The 25,984-nt window shown below is 39.3% G+C and overlaps 1 protein-coding gene across 9 annotated transcripts in view; it reads right to left on the minus strand.

Annotated features, from left to right (window-relative positions):
* The window catches only part of IFT140 (intraflagellar transport 140), a 79,681-nt gene that overhangs the window by 52,870 nt on the left and 827 nt on the right, over nucleotides 1-25,984 (minus strand). For 4 of the 9 annotated variants that reach the window (XM_005505666.4, XM_065030537.1, XM_021291796.2 and 1 more), the window contains exons 1-18: nucleotides 22,368-22,505; nucleotides 21,009-21,184; nucleotides 19,538-19,759; nucleotides 18,816-18,937; nucleotides 18,020-18,162; nucleotides 16,357-16,532; nucleotides 15,562-15,653; nucleotides 14,318-14,424; nucleotides 13,375-13,523; nucleotides 11,875-12,078; nucleotides 11,416-11,488; nucleotides 10,233-10,324; nucleotides 9,271-9,398; nucleotides 7,510-7,627; nucleotides 6,941-7,068; nucleotides 4,261-4,408; nucleotides 2,650-2,781; nucleotides 282-478 (exon numbers count right to left, since the gene is read on the minus strand). In XM_005505666.4, the coding sequence (XP_005505723.3) occupies nucleotides 282-478; nucleotides 2,650-2,781; nucleotides 4,261-4,408; nucleotides 6,941-7,068; nucleotides 7,510-7,627; nucleotides 9,271-9,398; nucleotides 10,233-10,324; nucleotides 11,416-11,488; nucleotides 11,875-12,078; nucleotides 13,375-13,523; nucleotides 14,318-14,424; nucleotides 15,562-15,653; nucleotides 16,357-16,532; nucleotides 18,020-18,162; nucleotides 18,816-18,937; nucleotides 19,538-19,759; nucleotides 21,009-21,155 (2,378 nt within the window). In that variant the 5' untranslated portion in view covers nucleotides 21,156-21,184; nucleotides 22,368-22,505. The other 5 variants (XM_065030533.1, XM_021291797.2, XM_065030534.1 and 2 more) reach the window with 3 other exon arrangements.

The raw sequence follows: 25,984 nt of genomic DNA on the forward strand, positions 1-25,984 counted from the left end.
ATTTTTGCCATTCAGACACAGAATAAGGTTGCTTGTTATCAATAATTTTTTCCCATTTAGTAAAAAAGAATCCACAGAGCTTGTAGAGTTTTGTAGGCAAAAAATAAGCAGAGAATACATTAAAATATCTATAAGATGAAGATATTTCATATTGCTAAAAATGAAAGTGAGTATGAAATGAGAGAGGAAAAACATACGGAGAATTTAGAGGATCAAAACTTTATACCAAATTTTAATGAAAATAAACTGTACCCATAACGAACTGTACACAAATACAATACCTTTTTATCAGCTTGATAGATTTGAACGCCTCATCCATGTCTCCGGCGGTGAGGTAGAAGCTGAAGTTCAGCATGGCATCTCGGGTGGGCTTGTCACAGTCTCCTAATCCAATGAAATCTCTCATGGGTCTTCTTGCAGCCATCTGAGAGACCTTGATTGAGCCAGACTCTGCTTGTCCTTTCTCAGCTTCTCCCAGCTAAAATGAGAATGTTACCATTTAGGTACCAAGTAAGTTGAAACTTATTCCTATGTACATGTAATTAACTACATTATTTCCACTACAGTCCAATTTTCTATTTCTGCAGGACCATAATCAATAGTGACAACAGTTGCAATGTTTCAGAACTTCATAGAAAATGCCCCAAAATACTTAATGTCATAGAAGAGATTAGCATATGATAGCGAACAATCACAGTACGACAGTAATAGTTTGAAACTGGTAAAATACCACAGGAGAGGCAGCCGCCTATAGTAGTAGTAGCATTACTCCTACTACTACAATAGCAACTATTAAGTCCCCAGATTCCTGGAGATTTCGGATAAACATTTCACGAAGGTTAGTCTCTTCTCAAAAAGGACCCTGCTGTTCTGAAAATTAACTATATCGACCAAATTATTTTATTTTTGCCTTCACGTGAAGCTTATGAATAGCAAAGTTCAGATTCAAACCCTTCCTCATAAAACTGGAAGTTCTGGAGCTTCAGTGATACTTGCACCAGTCACTGAAAGGCAGCCAAACACAGTGGAAGACCATCTGAGTCATGAAGGACACCAAATTTCACATATATTCTGCCCCAATTTTATAGTTAGATAACTAAATATTAAGATTTACAGAAGCAAATAAAAATTAGTATTGTATTATTATGCAATGAAAGTATTAGATACAGTAAAAGACATAAATCAAAAATGCAAATGTGTTTGACTACAATTTGGGGAATTTCAGGAACCAGAGAAGAAAAGACATTATCATGAATAAGGAGAAACCCTGGAATGAAACTTGGTCAAAACAGACTTGTTGCATCAACTGGACTTGCTATATTTAAAGCAGACTCTGTTCATATACTAAATCATGTTTCCAAAATGAATTAATATATAACAAGTAACTTAGTCACTAAGATGGAGTAACCTACTGAGGGAAGAAAACTGAAACAGAAGAGAGAAAAGCAGAGAATGAAGGAAGAGGAGCAAAATAATGCATATACTTACAGGTCTATAGACACATCCCCTCCGAAAAAACAACTAATAGCAGCAATTATCCATACAGAGTTAAAAAAAGAAAGAAAGACACGTAATATCAAAGTAAAATAGGATGAGACACGATCGGGGGAAGGGATAAAGGAAAGATTAAAAAAATGCAGCAGATCACCTTTGACCTTTCAAATTAAGGGTAAAGGGAAAGTAAAATAGAGCACAACTCCAAAAGCTGGATCTGCACAGGAAAAGTGACAACAGTCAGATTTTTGGAAGGAGGCTAAATTGCAAAAGACTGCTCTGAATCTAAATATATTAAGTAGAAAAACATCTAGATTCTTCCTGTTTAATACAACCTCTAAATTACATGAAATCAGATGTACATAATCTCAGTCATCTGTCTTATTCAGAAGATGTAGAGAATTAGAAGCCTCATTCATATTAAGTTCCTACTGATTTTACAAAAATAAATGCCTTGGTAGAATAAACAGAGTCTGTTAAGCTTCCCTTACAAGAAGGGAGCAGCACAAATCATCCTAACAGGCAATGAGACACTCAGGTCAGAGCTTAACCAGAAAACCAATCTCTAAGTAATAGGTTTCATTTCTTCCAGTATGCATGCTTTTATTTACCTAAGATGCAAACAATTTTTGATTTGTATTCAAGTTTAGGAAGTTAAAGCATGCATGCCTGGTATTTGTATTAATAGCACACAGGCATTTGGTGATAATACAAGACGAGTATTCCTGTTCTCTTGGCTATTCTGTGGGGGTTAAGATCCACTCCAACAAGGAGATGGGTTGCTTCTGCAGAAGCCAACAGGAAATGTCCCCTCTTATGGTATACGAAAAGTTGACACACACACCCCCTCCCCTTACTTCCAACAGGCATGGTGACTACATGAAACAGAAAGTGAATTTTTCACCTCCTTTTTTTAGTTGCGTTCGCTGGTAATTACTTTATCTCCTAGGCATACAGTTTGCAGTACCCATGAGAAACCAATTCAGTGCAGAATACCCACATTAGAATTATCTTTACATCATTTCTACATGCGATACAGCAACTGTTATTGGAGTTGCTCTAATTATCCCAGACTCAATTTGGTTAAATTTTATCCCCACACAGTGAAAACCCTGAAGTTATGAGAAGGGAAGGAATTGCGAGAGACTTCCTCACCTTTTTGGCAAAGTAATAATGTGGCACCTCTATGCCTAGAAGCACCTGGAAGGATGGAGGCAATGGAAAACTGTCCTGAAGCAACAGGCCGTGCTCTTCAGTACTGAAGAATGATATAATCCAAGCATCTATCTGGAAAAGGAAACAAACCATTGTTTTGATTTTATGCTGCAATATCCTTCTTTCACTTTGTTTTTATTTTCCATATTCACTTGGCAGAACCTTCTCTCAAAAATAATACACCATACACATTCACAGGCACACACCTGCAGGAGAGGGTAGAGCCGCATGCTTCCTCCCCGTAGTAAGAAGCCAACAGCCCATCCTACGTTACAAACGGTGTCCCTGCTGCAAAGGGACCTCCCAACTTCACCAACCATCAGGAGGGAAATCCCCGGCCACAGACTGCTGCTCTACAACTCCCTCTGACAGATCGGACCCAGGTCAAAGAAATACTCTCAACTGTTTTCAACAATTTCTTCTTTTTTAAATACTGTATTATTTCTATCATAATTTCAGCAACTCACTGACTGCTTTGAGTTCCCAGGGAATATACCAGACATTTAAAAATAGTTTCTGTAACAGCTTAAATATTGACCTGAGTCAAGTCAAAATGACGCATGTGTTTCCAACTAAAGTTAATCATATTTCTCATTTCTTACAGGATAAGCATACAGTTAAAAGTTCTGTTGAATAAGGGCCAAAAAGTTGCACTTCTTTTATATATTTTTAATTTTTTAACTTTATGTAGAAGCCAAACATTTTTACTTGTTTACATTAGGAATATTAGGCTGAAGTGTTCTTCTCTTTGCAAGGTCTTTTGAGACATCCCTATTCCCTTCCACCTTTCTATATTGATCTTCCCATGATTTTTCTAAGGTCATTTCAACCAACAAAAGAAACAATGAGTTTTCTGTCTCTAACTGGAAGAGGTTTAACTAAAATGATGTGCAAATCAGAAAACTTTAAATCAATCTTGATGTTTCAAATCGATGGAATATTTATGAGGGACAGTCAGTTCTATACAGATAAAATGGTAAGGATCACTACAAGCACATCAGCAGGGGAAGCAGGGAAGAATTATTGGTCTGATGAAAGAAATCTTTGATTAGATCATTTCTGATCAATAACAATGAAATATTCTTTCTAATGTAAAAAAAATTAATAAAAGATAATTTGGGAAGAGTGTACTTCACTGTTATTCTATCAAATTAATTCTTGATGATAAAAGCTGACTGAAGAAGTAAAACCTGCATCATTTTTTTAAATGAAAATAAGTATCAAACCTCTAGATTATAAATTCACCTAATAATGTCACCTGAAAAACAGTCATCCAGATACAAGCTTGCATTATGATCGTCCTCAAAATTCTAGCACAAATAAATCACCTCTTTATATTCATCACTGTATGCAAGCCAGGACTAAACCAGAAAACTAATGTACAGTGGCTGCTTGAAGCCACAGACACCAAAAATATAGTTTCACTACTCATTTTTGAACAAGATAATGTATACTACCTACTCATACATGCTTAACGAAGGACCAATGATTTATTACTTGAAAAAGGAGAACTCCATGTAAAGCAAGGTAAAACCAACAAAAAGACCATACTGTGCTCTCTGGCTGGTTTTTGTTCTGGTCTGGCGATTGCAGGCCTGGTTCAGGAATTGCTTCACATACAAAGAGTCTTGGTTCACTCTGGTCCCAGAAATGGCAAGCAGGGATGTGACTGTGCAACTCTGGATACTGAACAACAGACCTACCAAAAGACAAGGAAAATAATGTAGAAAGGAAACAAAATAATTCCAGCCCATTGAGCTCATGAATGTAAATAAAGGACTAACCAAGGGATAATTTTCAGATGATGATCAGTTATCTATACCAGTAACTCTGCATTGTAACATTAATCACATACATCTTCCTACCTCCTAACACTTTATATATGTCAATGCCACTTTTAGCTTGTTCTGTATACGTTAATCATGACTACAGGACATAAAGCATTTTGGTAGGAAAAAAGATGGTACTGCCACAAATACCAATAGGCACCCAAAATCTGCTTCCACTGAGACCACATGTCCTACAGAAATACTTAAACATCACTGCAATGATCTACCTTAGAGTCCGCTACAGGTGTAGGTTCTGTCACATGGGGACTGCACCTCAGCTCTGGCTTCTTAGGGGTTTTACAACCTGCCCAAAAGTGCTTATTGCCAGCATTGCGAGTGCCCAGCCAGGTTCAAGACAGCTTGGGCACACCGACACCCATTTAGATAAGCAGCAAAGAGAGTTTCCAGCACATATGCCTCACGTTCAAACCCAGCTAAGCAGTGGCCCTAAGAGATCACAACTAGACAAGTGTGGTTAAACTGATGGGGCAAAAAAAAAGAAATTCGTTTATATTCTCAGGCAATAGATCTCTCTCTCTACTGAGAGTTCAGCCAGGAAACCTGGGCATGCAGCGTGATCCATGCTCTGAACTGCTGAACTCAGTGCTGAGGGAAACTCCAGCCCTGCAGCTGGGGACTTCGGTCTCCAGATATGTCACCGCTCAGTCCCTTTCTCCAGTGTTGTGCCTGAGCTGCAGACTGTGAAGTAGCACGTTAAGCACAAGGGCAACCCCTGCAGCTTTAGGAAAACCTCTCTCTGACAGCAGTTTAAAGAAGAAACATCTCACTGCCTCCTTTGGGCACCTAAATCCTGCTTCAGTGTTGGCCATGTTACAGCTCTAGACATACAGGATCACACTATTCTAGCAATGGCTGAGGATTCTCCTGAAAAAATACAGAATATAAATAGGTGTCAAATTTTTTAAAAGAGAGAAACCATAGACATTGTTAAAATATTTTTCTTATTTGCTGTCACCACTAAAGGGTGAACTTGTGGGGAGAACTGGTAGGGCTGGAAGGCAAATTAAGGGAGAGATTCAAAGTGAATCAGAAATACACAGTGTCCTATCTGTGCCACTGAATTAAAAATAAGTTACTTGCAAACTTAAAAACAGTATTTGTGTAAAAAAAAAAAAAAAATGGGAGCATCTAAATTCTGCCTCAGGAAGAGAAAGAGAAGGGGAAGAACTGTAGATTATTATTATTTTCTGGTGAGTTTACTTATTCTAATTTCAGGATACTCTAAAACAAAGCACAGATAAATGGATTATTCACGCTGATACCATCTAGCAGTTAAGTATCAGTGAAACAGTATTACTAGTTTGTGGCGGCCTCTGTTGGGCTACACAAGATACTACACTTGAAAACTTTCTCACTACACATTATTACACTGTTTGCATAATTGACCAAGACATAAGGTCCCAAATTTGCACTGTCCTTAGGTTTTTTTTATAAGCTGGGTAGTTTCTTCTGTTTTTCAGAGATAAGGAGAGTAAATCCTTTGTTGCTTGTAATATCTCTACTGGATAGTTGCTAAAAAAGCAAATCACCTTCTATTCTAATGCTGTTGTTTCTCAAGAAAAATAGTCAGAAATATTACTGTAAAACCAGATGGGAATTTGTACCCTGATGTTCCACTGTACTTCCATAAGAATTCCTACTTCACTGCATTTTGCTGCCTTGCTACCAGGATTTCTAATGCATTTGCCACAGAACAGTTTGCATGAAAACAAAGGCTTTCAGTTCTAAATAGACATTTCATGAGTTTTTAATCCATAAAAAAGACATTCTGAATTGAACTTAAAAATTAACCTTTTTCCTAGGAGTGGCTCCAGAATGTCCTCTTTTCAGTGGAAGTCCTCTTCATGGAAAAGTAGATTTCCAAGATTTATTTTAAGATTTTATTTTAAGATCAGCATCCTGATTGTAGTCATATAATACCCCTACACATACCCCCCAAACACCCAGTCATCCTCCTCTCACACACCTCTTGAGCCAGATTTGGCTTCCACAGATCTAGTAACTCTCACTGCATTTCTCTTGTATGAATTTGTCCAATACCCCCATGGACCCTTCCTTCATCATCTGTAACTTCCTTTGGCAATGGGTTCCTTAGCTTAGCTGCACATTGTCTGAAGAACCACCTTCTCCTTCTTATTTTGAGCTTGCTTTCTGATACCTTCATTTGAAACTCCCTAGTACACGTATTGGAAGAGACAGGGATGCAGGCTGACATACAATGCACCAGTTTAAATTAATTCTTTATAAATAAAATAATGACATTTGTACAAGCTCCTACACAAAGACAGAAGAATGCCAGTATAAAGGTGTTACTTGTCTTCACAGGACAGATTCCTATCTTAAATCCCCAAGTTATACTTATCAAAATAAAAGCTTCTTACTTGTCAACACCTTGTCCAGAATAAAGCTTCTCTCTACCATTTTCCTGGTTGGCCTTGAAATCAAAGAGTGTAACTTTGTCCATTTCAACATCATAGAAACAGATCTTGGAATCAATGTTCCCATCAGCCTACAAGAAGGCAAACCAAAGTTGCTGAAGCATACAGTCAAAAAAGAAAAAAAGGTAAAGTGCAGATGGTACATTTATTTAATCTGATTCACGCTGTTTTGTTTACTGGTAATCACAGAAGAACATTATTTGGAAGAAGTATCAGAAAATTTCTTGCTGTTCTCCTATTCTAGCAAGTTAGCCTTTGATTTCTTTGAAATGCTATGAAGTAGCTTTTGTAACTGAAATATTGCTTCATTTTCCAGGTTGTTGTTCTCAGCACATACCTTAATTTTAGTGTTTATTTACATGCTTGGACATGAGATTTCAAGACCCAACACAATGCACAGAACATGCAGGTTTATTTCTGAGAAGCAATCTTATGTCTTCAGTTATCTTCTTTAACCTCACACTATTAACTGATGTCAGGTTCTAGGGTGTAAGTGAAGAGCTTTGCCTCACCTTGCTAACGAGGATGCTGACTTTATTGCCATTAGCATTGCACTTGACAGAAGCAATGCCTCCAAGGCCAGGAAACAGCTCAGAGAAATTCTTGCTGTTGCAGTGCACTTTTGCCTCTCTGTGGAAAGGAATAAACTTATATCATATAGCGGCAAGGAACTGGCAATACAAATCAGCCAAAATGTTTTTCAAATTATGGGTCAGACTTTTATAAACAAACTAATTCTACCTTATGACACCACTGCCCTAGACTCCAGCTTCCTCTCCAGAGAATTGCTGCAATCTGCCTTTCTTTCAGGAAGAAGTTAATGAAACACTCTTTCCTCGGTGAATCAGCAAGAATAAACTTCAATGCTCCTACCAGATTCCCAAAACAGAGTTATACAGCAAGAACATCCTACCAGCATTTTGAATTTAGAGGTCTGTTATTGCTACATAAATTGAACAGTACCACAAATGTTGAATATAGCCTGTCGCATAGAAGTTCTTTGTATGGAAAACAGGCTGTGGAGCAGAAGTAATTTATTTGGAGGGGTGGTATTTATATCATCTTGCTGGTGGCTTTCCCTCAGTACATAAGCTCCATTCACATCATCATCATATCATTCACATCATCAACACCCACCCTCTCCACCCCCGTGTTTTTTATTATTTTAAAAGAATCTTACTGCTGATATAAAAAAAAAAAAAAACAGCAATCATTCAGCAAAAAAGACAACGTATCTCATGAATCAAAAGAAGTGACAGTAATTTAGACCCATAGTACAATCCCACGAAAAAAAATCTTTGATTCTGTAAAAATAACATTCTCAGGTTACATGTTTAGACCTCTCATTTATTTTAAGCCAACTATGCTTGCTTTGAAATTAAAGGGCACTGCACTGTCATTTGAGAAGGGACATTTTCACTACCAGCCACAAAAATTTACCATAGCATGCAGGAGTTAAGCTACTTTTTCTCCACTATCAATCATCATAAACCAACACTTTTGCTAGTTACAACCTGCCTAAATCCAGTAACCTTCAAATTGTGTCTGATGCAGAATTTGTGCCACCTCAACACAGGTAACAAGTTTCTAAGTGTGTAACTAAACTTCAGCATTCTCCAGGTGACAGTAAGGAAGAACAGAATCCATTTCACTCTTGAGGCTTTTCAGACTGTCAGAATTACATTTGTCATTAGCAGATACATTTCCAAACTAGAAGTCAAACCAGGCATGTATCTTTTTCATGGCGCAGCTATTTGTCAGCGTGAGAACACACAGTAAAGTTTGAATAAAGTCAAGTAAACTTCTCTCTTAACCTAAACAGGAGGAAGAACAGAATGTCCACAATGCCAGGTTCACTTCCTCCAGGGATTCACTGAATTAAGTTTGTTGATTTATGAGGAGATACAAGACCTAGCATTTTTTAATTTCAGCTCTTCTGAGATTAAGATCTTGTTCAAGTTATCAGCAGAAACACGTGACATCCTTGTCTTGATCTTCCATAAATTCTGTCCACTTTCAAACACACACAAATATTGTTCACAATATCCTCTCTTAAAATTTATTATTGTTACTCATGCCATGATTTGTCTCATAATTCTGTGGCTCTTCCTTGCTTTAGGGATAGGCCATCAATTCACGTAGGCTACGTGTATTGTCTCAAGATTCAAAGTGGCCACCACTTTCCATCAGATCAAAAGCAGCTAACGATTCCCCTGTTCCCACAAAATATATGTTCAGTTATAAACAGACATTTTTTTAAAACTTATTAATACCTGCGAGAGAGATCAAAGATTTTAAAGTGAGCCAAATCAGTTCCCACAGCCAGGAAATTTCCGCAGACATCCAAGAGGCACGGATTCCCCTCTGCTTCAGAGAACACCAGCAGCTGCTTAACCGTGCCCTGAGAAGAAACGTGTAACATCAGGGTTCTGTGTTCAGAGTCTAACTAGAAAGGCTTTATTTTTTCACCAAGTAACTAATTGCTGAACTTCTGTGTTACACAAAATCAGAGAAACTATGCACACATGCACATGCAGTCTCTACAAATGCAATCTCTGTTTCAGGTTGAAAATTGGATGTGTGGCCTCCAAAAAAGTCAAAATTTAGAGGTATTCTTCTGCAACCATTTCCTCTTCAATAATACTACTTTTTCCAACTAATAGAGATACAGAAGATCCCTGAAGGTCATTTAATATACAGCTGCAAAAATAAATAGTAATCCAATCACTCCTTATCGTGATAAATCCCACCCATTCTTGAACACATTTATTTCTTTAAAAAAAATTATGTATCGCAGAACTCTGATAATCAGATTTCTCCCTGTGGTTCTCACAGACTGGCAGAGGCTGCAAAGGTTAAGCAAAAGATTTTGCAGAACACATAGAAAGTGCATGGTGTATTTTTCATTATAAGAATATTCAGTATGTTCATTTTCCTGTCAGTAATACACATGCAGATATTCAACCTCCATGCAATTTTGATCCTTTTAAAGTGTGGCCCCTACAGAATTCTATTTTATAAATACTTCTCAGTTACAGTGCAGTAGAGTTAAAAGTGGCAGACTTCTTAACACAAAGTGTCAAAGATCTTTCTGCTGAAACACTCAAAACACCTTTTTCATGACAAAGGTAGAATTAATAGATCTACAAAACATCCACTTAACTTTCAACCTGCAACATAAGTCTTTGAAAACAGTAAGGCATACTCATCACTTTGTGGTTTCATGAACCCCTACCTGCCAAGTGCGGACCTGGACCCGATACGGCTCAACCGTGTACAAATTTTCTCCATGCATGGACAGAACTGGAGAGTCACAAAGAAAAGAGCCTGAAACAATCACAATAAGGCCATTATTATAAGAAACAGATTTTTTTAAAAGGAAAAAAAAAAGGAATTTTAACTTAAAGCATTCAATTTCCACTACGCTGCACCAACTCCATTTTTCAATGTCAGCCTCTATTGATTCCCAAATTCCTTGCAGTTGCTGTTGCAGCCTCTTCCATTCTGCCACTACAACCTGAGACTCCTACTGAGAAGAGCTGTTTTGTGCACTTTGCCCATGAAAACAAGAGAGAGAAAAAGGGAAAACACTTGATAAGAGGAGCGAAAGAAAAAGACTAGTGCAATGTAAGGTTCCATTAAGAGATTTAATTCCTTCCTTCATTAAACTACAACTGAAGAGTGATAAAGGAATCTGTCAGAAAGGAAGAGTGACTCAAATAATTTCATGAGTGTTATAGACTGTTGGGGCCTCAGTGGTCATAAGACGTTGATTCAGCACAGGAAAGTTATAAAATTAGTGAGTAAGTATAGACAAGATAAGCCACTTCTCAGGAAACACTTGATAGTTCTTAAAAGATAAAGTCAAACCCTCAAGATTTTGGATGGGATTGATGGAATTTTGCATAGCATGTTTCTCAAGGCAAAAATATATAGGGAGAATTAATCACAGAAACAACTGATTTACTTTACTTAGCTCTGTATACAGTAATTTATGGAACAGATTTTCCTGACAGCTGGGGTTCAAACCCAATTTAGGTACTTCCAGGATTGGTTTGTAGCTGAAGAGAGGTTAAGAGGATATATATTTTCATTTTATGCCTACAGATGCACATCACCTTTGGTTTTACCTCTGTTGCTGCAATGCTACTCATATACAGGAATACCAGCTACTGTGAGGTTAACCGACACTTTATATCCCAACATATTTAGTGAATAAAGCGCAGATGTAGAAGTTGGCATTTGAGTTCTGGTGTGGTTGATGATTTTTATACCCTAATCTTTCTATTCTGCAAAATGCAAATATGAAGTCTAATTAGTGTTAATAATGTTTTTCACTTTGCGCTGCCAATTACAATCCATCAGGTATCATGAATGAAGAGAACCATTGCAACTCTGACCAGTGTTCTAAGTCTTACCTGCACTTCTGAAGGTATCTCCTGAACACTCAAAGACAATAACTTGCTTCCCATTCCAGAATACTATTGCATCCTAAACCAATTAAAAAAAAAAAGCAAAAGAATATATACATTCAGTTTCTTTTGGAATCATAACAGGAATTCATGCAATAACACAGTGAAACCTTCTACACAATAGCCACCATTCACTAGTTCCTCTGTATACTGAGTTGGAAGGCTTGTGATAACCCAAAAGTTCTCTAATCAGAACACAGAGAATTACTGAGTCACTGTGCTGCCTGAAAACCAGCTGCATCACAGCATCCTTGCTGCTGTCGTAACAATGCTTCCGTTACACAATAAATTGAATAACAAAGCAGGGTTATGTTAAAGACTTAGAAAGTTTGGTCTCAATACACCTAATGAGGCAAACGATCAAGCAAACAAATGAAAAAAAAACGAACACAACAAACAATTAACCTTAGTAGCGAAGACTCCATTGACATTCATATCAACACGAAGATTCTGTGTGGCTCCTGTGCTGAAGAAGGTCACATTAAACAGGTTGGGAGACACCTGTACAACAGCCACTTGCTGGTGAAAATGAGTTGACATGGCCTGCTCACTGAGGATCACCACGGAGCTGACGGTGTTCACAGCCAACAGGTTTTTTCGGGACCCCCACTGCACACAATAGGAAAAGTTAAAAAGCACAACACATAATTTCATCTAAGATCTTGAACAGTCACAGCAATGTCCCAAGACAGATGGCAGGGGTAGGACAGAATAAACCTTTTCATACATACACAAAGTCCTAGTATCTAAATACACCTGTAGTCAATGACTAGGAATTATTACAGATTAAAACTACTATGCTTGTTACCCAGCTACTCAGACTCCCTTTGTATAGGTAGAAGAGCTGGTTTTTAAATTAAAACCACTTCTCTTTCCTAAGATATTATTGCACCACCTTACATTTACTACTGCAAGAGAGCATCACATATTTAAAGGGCTTAATAATGCTGCAACCTCTAAAAGCTAGTTGCATACACAGGTTTTTTTATTACCTTATTGTTTTCTGCAGTTTTGATAGCCCTGTCAGTCAATGTAGTTCAAATTCCCAACCCACGAGTTCTAAATCACATGCATAAATAAATGGGTCCAAAAGTAACCTTTGCCCCTCCTCCTGGAAGAAACCCCAGGTTTCAGCCAACACTTTTTTTTAATGGTGTTTTGTTTTTTCTTATGGAGCTTAGTTACAATTAACTAGACGCTATGCTGCACAACAGATGAGCTAGAGCACATTTCTCAGCCACCTCTCTTCTGAAGCCACCACATCAGGATGAAAAATATAGGTTGGCAAGGAATAAAATGAACTTATTGCTGCCCTTTGATGTCATCATGGTATATGGCTTTCTAGCCTGAGTTTTTCATGGTATAATAATATAGGAAAAGGCTTTTATAGGAATTACCAAAAGACTTCACATGTAACGATTTTTAACTTCTTTTAACAAAGTATTTTTTGAAATGCAGGATTTCCAATTAATTAAAAAAAAAAAAAAAAATCTAGAGTTTCCACAACTAAAGACCACTTTACAACATGAAATAAAAACACAGTGATTGTTGACAATTGTTTGGCAATGCCTTTGTTTACGGTAACAAACAGTGGGAACAAGGTGCTATTTCTGGACAGCGCTCCATATCCTGTTATCTAGAAAACGCTCGAATGGTTGAGCTGACATAAGCACCCCTATCTCTTCCCTCAACTTATTAGCAGATGTATGAGATACTAATGGCACACAGTATTTCCTATATCCTGGACCTTTTGTTACGGAAGCATCTTAACAAAAGGTTTGAGTTCTTGACTTTAATAGTACTTACGTTTTAATTTTGTAAGTAGGACTCATGTTTCACAAGGATGATCTAGTCATCTCATGTTTGTGATGTCCTACTAACATGCAATACTCTTTCCTGTCTTACCTTTATCTGAGTGACATTTCCTTCAAGTTCTGTAGGTGCCTGGAGCTTCCACTTCTCCTTGCCCTCCAAAGCCCGTGTGCTCTGATCGGATCCTGCTGCTTTCCTCCACATAGCTATTCTCCCTTTATTAGTACCAGCTGCTAAGAGACCTGCCATTCACAAACCTTTTAGACATTTTGTATATTAAACCTCAGAAAAACAAATGCACAATACACAAAGCCTGCCTCTGGTTCTAAGGTACTGAGAAGCCTTCTTCTAGCAGCACCCATTTCTTTGCCTTCCTGCAAACCAGCATCCTAGTCCTGAACTGGGAAGAGTTTCTGGAGAAACAATAGGAGAAGTTTAACGTGGCAAGGCCTGTTTGCTAAGCCACCAGATGAAGCTCTCTTTTAAACGTATCAGACAGTGATCTGATTTTAACATTTTATTTTTGGATAGCTGGCTTTGTAATCACCATGGGCAAGTCACCATAGCAAACCATTGTAGCAGACACTAGCCATGCCTATGTTGGCAATCAAGGAGATGCATAGGAGTAGCTCTGTCAAAAACATCAGTTTTAAGGCCCTGACATCCATACTATACATGATTGGTGAGTTCTCCTTTGCATTAGCTCTAGTGTGGGCTTGTAGAATGATTGTCCATAACATGTTGGAGTGCATTAGATGTGCTCCAGGAGTACTTATAACAGCTCCGTGTCGAAGTGAATCCAGCTTGCATGTCAGGAGACAACTTCACACTGAGACAAAGTGTGGAGAGTATCAAATCAGCTCATTGCACCTTCAAAAGCACACTCCTGATCTGAACTAAAGTGCTTCTACATCACATGTTGTTATGGAAACCCTCAGTAACAAGACAAATGTACTGAAATGACTACAGGGTACTGAAGGCCGATGTTTGGCAAGGCTTAGGATCCAGAGATCACAGTTACTGTGTTATTTCTCACCTTTAGCACTGCAGTAAGAAACACAGTTAATACATTCTCCTCCCTCGAAGCCAAATTGCACATCTGGGGAGAGCACATAGTTCTCATCTCGGTCCAAATCCCAGAACCTAAGGTACACAAAACAAGAGTGTTAACAATGCTTTTCCTTCCAGGTGTCTCGGTAAACATAGTCGATAGGATGCTGTACATGGCATTAATTTGCTATTTCCATAATGCCCAGATCATTCAATTTTTAAATTAAATTGCCAGCAGCTGTCTCTGGAATGTGAATTTCTTAACAGTCTCCTTCCTTTCCTTTTGACTTTTTAATGTGCAGCATGTTTTGTGTTATTCTCCTATGAAGAAGTCAGAAGCAAACCCAGCTTTAAGAAAAAAAATAAAAAGAAAAGGAAAGAAGTGAGGTCTTGTTCCAGTTTTCCTCCTCCCACTTTGCTTCCTCCTCTATTTTAAGACTATTCCTTGGTTTACCAGTAGTCTCTTGGATTCCAGATGTATTTTCTAGAACTAAACATCGTCAAATATATTCCTTCTTGACACTTTGTCTTTATCACATTCTTACAGAATTAACAGATGATTTTGTCTGACAGCAGCAGATAGAGGCACAAGAAAGGGAACTACTGATGTCAATGGAACACTCCCACCCCTAGAAACAAGTTAGGGGAAACAGCTAGAGCAAGCCATAGGAAAGACAGGAAAAAAAATCTTTAATACCTTTTTTTAAAAAGTTGCAAAAGGGTTAAAACTACAGAACACAGTAACATGCAGCATGGCAAAGTAACACACTTGGTTTAAATAATTAGGATAGAAGTGACCAAAATACTTGTCTTGTATTAAAGTAGCACAGAAACATCCTGAAAAGCAAGCACTTTTTCCTGTTGCTGATGAGATGACTATCCTAATATTTAGACAATAACAATGGAAAGAACAGCAAAGTTGCTTTTCCATTAAAAAAAGGGACGTATTTTCAGAAGAAATCAATAACAGCACTCAGAAAGGAACAGGTTTGGGCCATACTGCCTGACAAAGAAAATAACCAGACAGAAAGAATTATATAGAATTAGATTTTTTTTCTCACAGAAACAGATTTTTTTCATTTCTGTTTGTTTTGGGAGTTTTTCATTATTGGTTAAAACAAACAAACAAAAACAACAGTTCAGTAAAATATTCAGTTCATTGCAGACTGTAAACCTTTTAGCTGGCACTTCTCATGGGCAGCCAGAACAGCTTTGAAACAGGATTCTTACCTGATGACCGTCTCGCCTAGGGCTGTAACAACAAGGCTATGGTCTATTAAAATGATGTCTCCAGAACGACCTGTCTTCCCACTCAACTTCACCTGTTAACCATAAGCAAATAAATGAATTTATAGAAGGTAGGAGGAACACACTGAAAGATAGTAAGCATCTGAATTGCCTAGTTTGGCTAAAAAGTTAAAACATAAGAATAACTAGACCTGTCTGTCAGTTCAGACAGACCAAGAGTTTCTCTTGGACAATGATTACCACTAAATGCATCAAGTATATGATGTATAAATTTAATAAAAGAAAGTTTGTAGTGGGTTAATTAAGTAGGTAAGATCTGCTCTCAGAACTTGATAAAGATGGCTTTAAAATGTGAAATACCAAGTCTTACTTCTAGTCAAAAGTAAGTGTTGATTAATAAAAAGTGGACATTCCTGTAATACATAAGTGCCAAGGCTCTCTTGATCTTAGATAAAAAGAAAAGAAAAAACATCTCAGGAAGGTGAAGGTTTGGGTTCCATCCCCACAAGCACTGTTCTCCAACAGTACAGCATTTGAGCCAAGGTGATTGTAAGTCCCGGCTGAAGTCAGTTTGGTTTTTAGCCCTATACAACTTTTTCAGAGTTCCATAACACACCACTCTATTCCACTTTTAAATGAGTGTGTATTTGCTCATCAAGGTATTATCTGAGAAACAAAAATAAGATTCATTTGTAAGCAAAAAAGTTATAACCAAAAACCCTAACAAATACTTACAAAGTTAAACACTGCAACTTTACCCTGTAGTCTGACTCTTACCTTCATGAGCTCATCTGCCTCTCCCTCAAGACTAATTGCATACAAGGACAACTGCAGGTTCTCTGTTATTACAACTAAAACATCTCTTTTCTCCATGAACAGAAGCTTTTGGACCAGACTGTCTGTGGACAACACATGCCTTGTCTTTCCTTTCTCACTCACGTAATGCACAGAACCTGTAGCACACATAAACACGGTATAGTTTTTAGTTAATGGCATTCAGCTACTGTCTTTAGTCAAATCTCTTTTGAGATATTGAAAATCATGCAATAAGAATGGGGGTTTAAAATTCATTTTTATTAAACAAGTTTGGGCTGAGAATCCATAGCTTAGAGCAAATTTACAGGTCGCGTTTAAAACCTACAAAAACATTAACATATTCTGAAGACAGATCACTAACTAGATTAAGAACTGGGTCCGAAATACATATGCCCAAACCAATCTAGACAATGAGACTGCTCCAAAGAAACAGTGGGTGTCATTTGACTGAAATTGTAAAAGGTTGAAAGCAGGCCCAGGAACCAAGACAGGACACCCACCCGCAGGATACAGAGTCTGTCCCTAGATGGAGCTGTGTACCACCACAACAGTTGCTATGAAAATGTGGCCGTACACGCACAGCTACTCAAACGTTCTCTCCTTGTGTGTTTATGAGGTGCCCTGTACCGCTTTTTCATTTAAATGGTTCATTCACTCAGGCTTAGTAACTCAAGAGATGAAGGCATAGCCCACTGTTCTGCAAAACAAACATACAGCTGGACGAGGCCACTCCTGCAAGTCATACAGAACCTGTAGTGGTGTAAACAACGGGTCTCATCCTGATTATCTATACATTGAACCCAACTGCAATTGAGATGCAGAACTAGCATAACTAAATTGGGTTTTTTTGAGTATTAAGAGGATTACATACTCAAATCACCCACCAGAAACATACTACAATACTTGCCACACACATTCTTGCCCCTGTCCAAAGAGTTAACAGGTTAGAGAGAGAGAAGGTATCATGAGAACAACTGGGATAGGAAGAAAATGAGCTGGGAGCAAACTAGTACCCAGAACAGTAAAAGGGAGAGGAAAAGACAAATGGCAGGGAAGAAACAATATTAGGAAGAAAACTAACAAAATAGATATTCAGACTTTTTTGCTTCTTCAGACTGAAGACTCATTTCAAAGCACAAAGTAAATGAATAATTTATTTTAAAAGGTATATTCTAGCAGCATTTGCCTATTTCTAGAAAAAAAAAAAAACAACACACAAACATACATGAAAAGACCAAACAACAAAAACACCCACACATGCATTATATTGAAGATTTGCACTAAAAGCTGACAACTTCTAATTTTATTTACACTTAGGTGTTAGAGAGATCACTTTTCTTACACTCACTTCTTCAGGAACCTGATCAATCCAAAACCTATTGTGTCCTTCTAGAGACAACTCACTCTGAAGATGCTACCATTTTAATAATTCTATTCATTTCTTCTTACCAAACATTCTTCAACTCCTATGAATACTCTATCCTGTTGGATATGTAAATATGATGGATATATGAATACACCCTAGATGTTGGGTATATGAAAACAGGACTATTGTGCTCTGAGCTATTTTGAAGCACTAAGGAGACAAATTTCCAGCAGACTGAAAAAGTGGTTTTGCTCTCACCATCTGTCAAAGTGATAAAGAAGGACAGTCCTTCCTGGAATCTTGTTTTCAGGGGTGATCCTGTTCCAGTTTTTCTCCAGTTAAACATGTCCAAGGCCTTCTCATCACCACTAACGGCTGCTTTTGCCAGCTGTACAAAGTCCCTGAAAACAGAGATACTTAATTTCCAATTCCTTACATAACAGAGTACTTTTCATCTCAAAGAATGGACAAGTAGTTCATACAGTATATGGTAAAGAAGGAATAAAGATGTTTCATACACTAACTGGGAAAAGGACAAACTCAACAAGATACAAAGTAAAATTTTAATACTAGTTTTCATTTGTGTTGTTTCACCATTTTTTTTCCCATTTTTTTAAAGAGATATGAAACAGAAGTGGCCCAGACAAGCTGTTTCCCATTTCTTGCTTGGAGAGGTAAGAAATTATAATGCTTAAGACCTGATTTTTTATTTAATTATTCTTATCAATAATTTCATGGATAATTCTGCTTTCATTGTGCTTTCTGCTTTTCACAGTCAGCAACATTGCTAGTTAAAAGAACTAAAGAAAGAAGAGACAGCTATAGAGAAGAAGGTATGGACTGAAGGAAGATTTGTTGCTGCATAGAGGACACAAACAGCGAGATACTGGAGAGGGAGAAGAACATGGAAATAAAGGACAGATAGGAGAAGAACTTTATATATGTGTGTGTATATATGTATTTTAGAAAAAGTTTATCTGTGAGCAGGATTTTCTTTCTGTAGAACAAGAGAAAGAGCTGGTGTGCCCATGGTCTGACGAGGCACAGTACTTACTCGCCAGGAGGGGGTGGTCTAAAGACACAGTGAGACAGGCATTTTCCATACTCTTGTTTGAGCAGGGCAGGACCCTGCGCTCTGCCTCGCTGGTCTATTCTCCATAGAACCATGACACCATTCTAGAAAAAAAGACAACAGTTAATCCATTACACTTCACACACAGAGGAGAATTCAGACTCCAGCTACTCAGTGCACAGAAAAATAAACCTTTTATTGACAGAGCATCACCTCTCCTTTCATTTAGTTGACACATACAATTACTCTCACTTAAAACTAAGCCACAAGAAATAAAAACTGTCTTTAGCATTAAAATTAATTAAAATCAAGTTATCTAAAAAAGCTTGTTGGTCATATCCATTCTTAGTAAAATGACACTGCCAGAGCAATTAAATGAAACTGCCTTGGTTTTCCTCTGCAAGTAGCATATGCAAATATTTATTCAGGTAACTCCTTATCCACTGTCTTCTTGCAAGTAGTCTGCTTGCTAAAAGAAAAGATATTGAAATAAAGGATAGTAAAGCATTAGATAGGAGTCTCTTACTCTGGAGACCTTCAAGACCCGCCTGGACACATTCCTGTGTAGCCTCATCTAAGTGTTCCTGCTCCGGCAGTGGGACTGGACTAGATGATCTCTTGTGGTACCTTCCAATCCCTAACATTCTGCAATCCCTGAGTAAGTGCATATAACAGTGATACATATGAGCGTTTCAACTACTCACCCTGTCGCCAGACACAAGGCAGGTACCATTCGTACTCCAGTTTAAGACTGTAATTTTGGCGTTGTGACTTGGTGGCACAGTGTGGTGCTCCTTGTCTGGTTTGTTAAGCACCACAACTTCACCCGTCTCCCAGCCTGCTGCAAGAATCAGTCTGAAAGGGTGCCAGGAAAGCGATGTGACCTGAAAGCTCCTCTCAACATGTGCATCAGACACATGTTCTCCCTGCAAATAGAAACAAAGTGCAAGCTCAGTACAATGGAAACTCAGTACAAGGATGCAGCTAAACCTTCAGATTCACTTCCCAGTCAACAAGATATTTTTTTGTGACCAAGGACTGGCATGTGATAAAGCTTCCTGTAAGAGATATGAAGTGGCTACACAAATTCTCTTTATAGCTATTTCCTGTGCATAAATACATTCTACAACATGAAGTACCTCCACTTGAAAATTGCTAATGAAAACACAGTAGTGTTAAGTGACTGCCTCACTCTGCTTTTCCAGGCACAGCATTTATGAGCCTCTCTCAATGAATATTAAGCTTTTACTCCCAGCTTCACATTTCAAGGTAAAACAATAACAACAAAACCTTTTGAAAAAGAAGCACCTCACTGAGGACACAGAATAATCTCATGCTTCAACAGCAATTAGAGGTAGCCATGTATCTGTGCATGGTTTGCAATCATACTTCAGGGCAAATGATTTAACCTCTTTATGTATTTCTTTTTCCATTTGTAAAATTCAGATGAAATTTTTCATAATGCACTTTGGAAAGTATACATTTTATAGGCTACTCATTTTAACAGACTTAAATGTTTCCCATATGTCTGCTCCAAGATAGCTTGTAGTACCATTACCCTGAACAGCACTCTTTTTTCCTGAAAACTATGCAAACCAAAGTCCTACACAAGCCTTTTGTGTAAACTTTAAAGTATCTGTCTACAGGCAGAAACCATAGTAGGAAACAACCTACTCAAATGGAACAAGCAGAGTCTAGCAAATCAGCTCAGTCTCAAGGTGGAGGTATTATTTTTTTAATTTACATTGCTTAGTACATTTTATTCACTTAGAGTTAAAAAACAAACAAACAAACAAACAAAAACCAGCATGTATCCACTTTATTTTAAGCCTGAAATTCTAATACTGTGAGAAGTAACAAGTGAATCAATAACCACCACAAACAAGACTGAAAGGCTGGAAAAAATAAATTTCAATTGAAAGATCAATTTAACTTATTAAGACCTTTTTATAAAATACATTTAATCAGTAGCTGATGAATCTGACATGCCCTAAAAAGCACAGGACATGGATAGGAATTAAAGTCTAGAGAGAGGGATCCAAGAAACATAAGTAAGGCTGCAAATATATATATGTATATATATGTGTGTATATATATATATAAAAAAATATATTTATATGTATAAACAAAGTGATGTTTCAAACCAGCCCAAAAGCAAAATTGCTGATTATTAACCTGTTCCAGGTAGATATCCACACAGCCCCCCGACGCTGTGCTGATGGAAGCAACTGCCAGGAGCGGATGGAGCGGGTGCCACGCTATATGGGAAGGGGAGGCAACCGAATCGGGAGCTTCTGTCCGGTGATCCACATACACAGCCATAATACCAGCAGCCGTCACAGAGTGCAAACCTGTACCAGGAAGACAAATGTTTTCAACAAGCATGCTTAAACATATAATACATATATACAATACATATACACTATATTATATATAACAAAAATAGGGAAAAAATAAAGCTACAGCATCATCTTGTTAATGCACACTACATAGACATTAAAATGGTCATAGTAGTATTTTTTTTAAATACAGAGGAATACTGAGCCTTGTAGTCCGCAGATTGATAGCGTGCGTATGCTCGTACCAACCTCTCAGCAGTAGTTTATTTTGGCTTATTTCAGAGGATTCTGAAATAACTCAGCATTTACCAGAAAGCTATTTCCAGTCCTTCATATCCAAATATGTCAATTAGTGTACAGACAGCGTGATTTTATGTTGCAAAGTCCCATTATCTGGGCTTCCAAAGTGAATTTTAACCATTGTCACCACTTCAGAGCTTGTACTGCTGAAATTACACAAAATTAGTTCAACTCATCTATATATTATCTACATTTGAATGAAAATACTTGGTAAGTGCTGATGTTCCAAGGAAAAGAACCAGAAAGCAATGCTTTCTGAGTTGTGTGCCAGAAACTGAGGAAATCACTAATAATCTTTAATATCTTATATACAGAGATGGTCCTTGGGATTTGTGTTATCTTATTGGCTGCGTTTCAAAAGAAACTGAGTTACGAGAAAAAAAGATGGCTAACGACTAAATACTATTTCCCCCAACTAGCAGAGCAGAAAAAGTAAATAGTAAAAATCTGTTTAAATCCTGAACCCGCACAGAGGGGGACGAGATGAGGAAACTGAGGAATCCCGCCCGTGGAACAGTGCCTCGCGTGGGCCAAAGCCCGCGTGGGTCCCCTCGGCCGAGCTGCGACCGTCAGTCCCGGCACAAACCACCACGGCGCTGCGCGACCCGCCACAGCCCAGCGACTGCTCCCGGCTCCCGCGCCATCAACACCCGAGTCCCGCCGCCACGTTCACGCTCCGTGGGCGCAGACCCGGCCGCGCCCGCCGCCCACCCGAGGTCGGGGAGCCCGCAGGCAGCGGCCCAGCCGCCCCGGAGCCTCAGGCTGACGGCGACCGACCGCACTCCCGCAGGCCGGGTTCGGAACGACTGCGAAGAAGCCGGTCAAACCGCTGAGGGCTCCCGGCGCCTTCGCTCGGGCCGACCGCAGCCAGCCACCGCCCCCCGCCCGCTCTTACCCGCCGGCAGCCCCAGAGCGCGGCCCCGGCGCTGAAGGCCGCACTCGCTCCCAGATGCTTTGCGTTACCCCTGACAACCGGGAGAGCCCCCAGCACGGAAACTCCCGAGACAGAGCCGAAGAGTTACGGAAACACCCGAAGCGGCCCGCTGGCACACCGGAGAGAGACGGAAAGTGCCGAGCGCTGCGGGAGCCGGGCGCGCTCGGCCGTGGTGCCCCGCGGTTCCCCGCCGGCGGGTCGGGGCCGGCACTGAGCAGCCTCTTCTCCCGAAACGAACAGCAACAGAGCCGGGCTGCTTCTCCTTCGTCCCCAAACGGCGCCTGGGAGCGGTGGTCGGAGGGGCTGGGGGAGCGTCCGGGCACCAACCCCCAGCACGGCACCGAAGGAACGCGGCCCCTTGCCCGGGCTGCGCGGCGGTCCCACCCCGCTGCCTCCCGGCGGGGGAACCAGCGACCACCTCCGGGCATGGAACCACCTTCACACGTGGACACCCGCCCTCGGGGCTCCGGCCGGGGAGACCCCAGATCTCAACAGGCAGCTGTCACACACCAGCAGCTGCCCTCAGGACTTGGGCTGACCCATAAGGAACTTGTTCCAGCACAGAGGATGGACTGTGCAGCTCCCCGGGTTCCTGGGAGTCACCTCGATCACAAACTCTTCAGGTCCCTGAACACATACACATTAAATGCCCACAGCAACAGAGCCTGATCCAACTGAAACTTAGTGAAGTATAAATGCCCACTGTAATCATATGCAATTACACAGGCCAGACCTCATTAGCTCTTTCAGAGGTTTTGTGAGCAAAGTGATTTGGTAACTTTTTAAGATAGTGGCCAAGTCTTTTCTAGTAACATCTAAGTTAAGACAGCCGCACAAAGCGTTCCTGCTGCTGCCTTTCACACAGCACCCCCCGCCCACGTCAGGGGCAGCCCAGCACCATCTCCAGCCCCCAGCAGTGCTGGGCCTTCACAGCCAGGTGTACCCAACACCTTCAAATGGAAGACCCAATCCTTACACCCTCATCACCTCCACAATCACTTGTCATTCCCCTAAGTCATAACACCTGCATGCAGATGACAAGAGGCCACACCTCTAGCACAGCTGTGATCAACAGTTTCTGCATGCACTAATTGATGTTGACTCCGGCCATGTGTAACAGGCTGTGTAATTTATGTGGTGTTTCACACTGTTTCCCTTTTCCAAGTATACAGCAATTACTGGGACCCTTCTGACAAAAAGAAAGTCAGTTTTGTTAGCAAGTAGGAAAAAGTACAGGGGTGGGTGGGGGCACACTGCACTAAAACTTGCTGTGCCTCTTCCAGAACTTAAAGATAGGCTTTAGGTAAGGAGGCAAAACACTGGCTTTAGACCTTCTTGCTACAAGCTCAGTAACCCCCTCCAGAGCAAACTGTTTTCTAAGCAGCAAAACTTACAAAGTCCTGTTCTCTGTAGCTTTTTATCTTCTTGCTTACAAGGCATCAGCTCTAAGAAGGTCATTTATGGCATCTCTTCTTTGTACATTCTCAGACATGTAATAACACTTTAAGCTCACTCAGGTGCCACTCCCAAAGCAGAGTCAGTAATTCATTTCTTTGCTCTCCCCAGCTGACTATTTTCACTGTGTCCATAGTATTTTTGAGATCAGACTTGAAGTTAAGTATTTCAGCAGACCATGTGTGCAAATACCTTGTTTTCTCTGACAATCAGGTTAATGAGGAAACTATTTCAACTATATAGTACAACCAAGTCAGAAATACATGGCCGGCAGGAGCCTCAAGCAATTGTATAGTCTGTCATCCCTTTCTGGGATGGAATAAAAATAATCTGAAAAAAAAAAATCTATGGACTGTCTCTGCTCAAGTGACTATTATTACAGCTTTCATAATTGCCTGGTTCAACGTTATACACAATTTTGCCCAGTAACTAAACTATATATCACTGCTGGTGCAGGCTTAGCTGGAAATTAAAAGTTCCCTGTCCTCCAATATTCATCAGAGAAGCCCTACTATAAAGGATTTATATCCTAAACAGATAAATGAACAAGGCATCTGACAATTCCAAGATCTTCCTGCCTGAGTACTGTGTTCATAGAAGATGCCTAACAGCTCTGGGTCCCTAAAATTCCAGAGCAGACAAAGAACAAGTTTCAGTAGTGTAGTCACACTGTGCATTTCATCCCTTCTGCTAAGGGCTTGACCTCAGATGCTAAGAAAAAAAATGAAATTGCATGATTAGGTGCTTCCTATGTAGTAAGCCATAAGAGATTAACAACAGAAGCCTGACCTTCAGTTTTAATCCTCTTACCTGAATGGGAAACAACTGCTTTAGTAACACAAAGATCATCCATTAGCATTCGCCAGATTAAACAATTTAAGAGCCTTTTAAGAACAAATGAGTTATGAACTAAATGTATTAGCTTCTAAGTAACCTGAAAAGAAAATACAGGACAACATCCACTATATTGGTGACTTTTACATCTAAGATCTCTGGAAAAGTATTTTCCTGTTATAATTAGTGCAATGATCATGCACATTAGATGCAATATTTAAAATACCTCAACATAAACCAGAAGTATTAACTTTGTCCTTCTGCTGGACAGTTCTGCATGGCTTGCTCTATTTCTCTTAAGCATACAATTTGTTATTCATACCTTAAAATACACAGGATGTGCAACAAATCCAAGTTAACATGCTTGCCTAAGCTAGAAAACCATGGCAACAAACACTGAGGGATTATTTGCATTTTGTATGTGTGCAGGTCTGCCAAAGCACGATGATGGACCCTCCTTTCTATTAAAAAAGAAGGAATGAAAGTTCAAGTGTCTTTTGACATCTCAACCTACCCCCTGCCTGTCAGCTCTTGTCCGACTCCTTTTTATTCAGTCTTTCTTTAACAAACATTTACACACATGAGCAATTTCACACCTTAACAGTCCACTTGAGGCAATGGGGCTATTCAAGCATATAAAGTTATTTACATACAGAGAGAATGGAAACCTTCAACTCTGAGCTCCTTGGGGCGCTGAACATACCTTCATGTCTCTTTCCAAAGCACCATGGAAATATATGGCACTGTAGATGCCAAATGCATCATTTCCTGTCAGTATTGTTAAATTTGGTTGTGGTCAAACCAAGGGGCAAAAATAAGCCATATAATCTTGTGCTGCATTATAACAAAACCACAAAATACTCTCTCTACAAAAACAAAAACTAACTAAGATGCGGATTTAAATGCAAAGCTTTACACTAGAGACAAGACCATTAAGCAATTTGGCTCTTTTTTATTTACAAATTGCATTTATAGCTTGGTTACTCACAGCTACACTTTACTGTATATTCATAGATGACAACACAGAACCCAAGGCACGTTCAAGTTTAGCTCACCATCATAAGGTGATGGTGACTTGCAACACCCTCCATGGGAACCCAATCTTCCAGAAATCAGATGCCATCATTAAGTTTAAATTGTTAAGACATTAATTTCCAGGCTACAGCTTATGAAGATTTTCCTCAGAAGAGGACTAAGGCATTCTTTCCTGCTGTAATAACAGTGAAGTTTCTAAGAGAGAATGAACTAATGTTCTTTCCACAAAGAACCTACTAAGGAAAAAAAATCTC

This window comes from Columba livia, chromosome 15 (genome assembly GCF_036013475.1).
Source record: "Columba livia isolate bColLiv1 breed racing homer chromosome 15, bColLiv1.pat.W.v2, whole genome shotgun sequence".
Lineage (NCBI taxonomy): Eukaryota > Metazoa > Chordata > Aves > Columbiformes > Columbidae > Columba > Columba livia.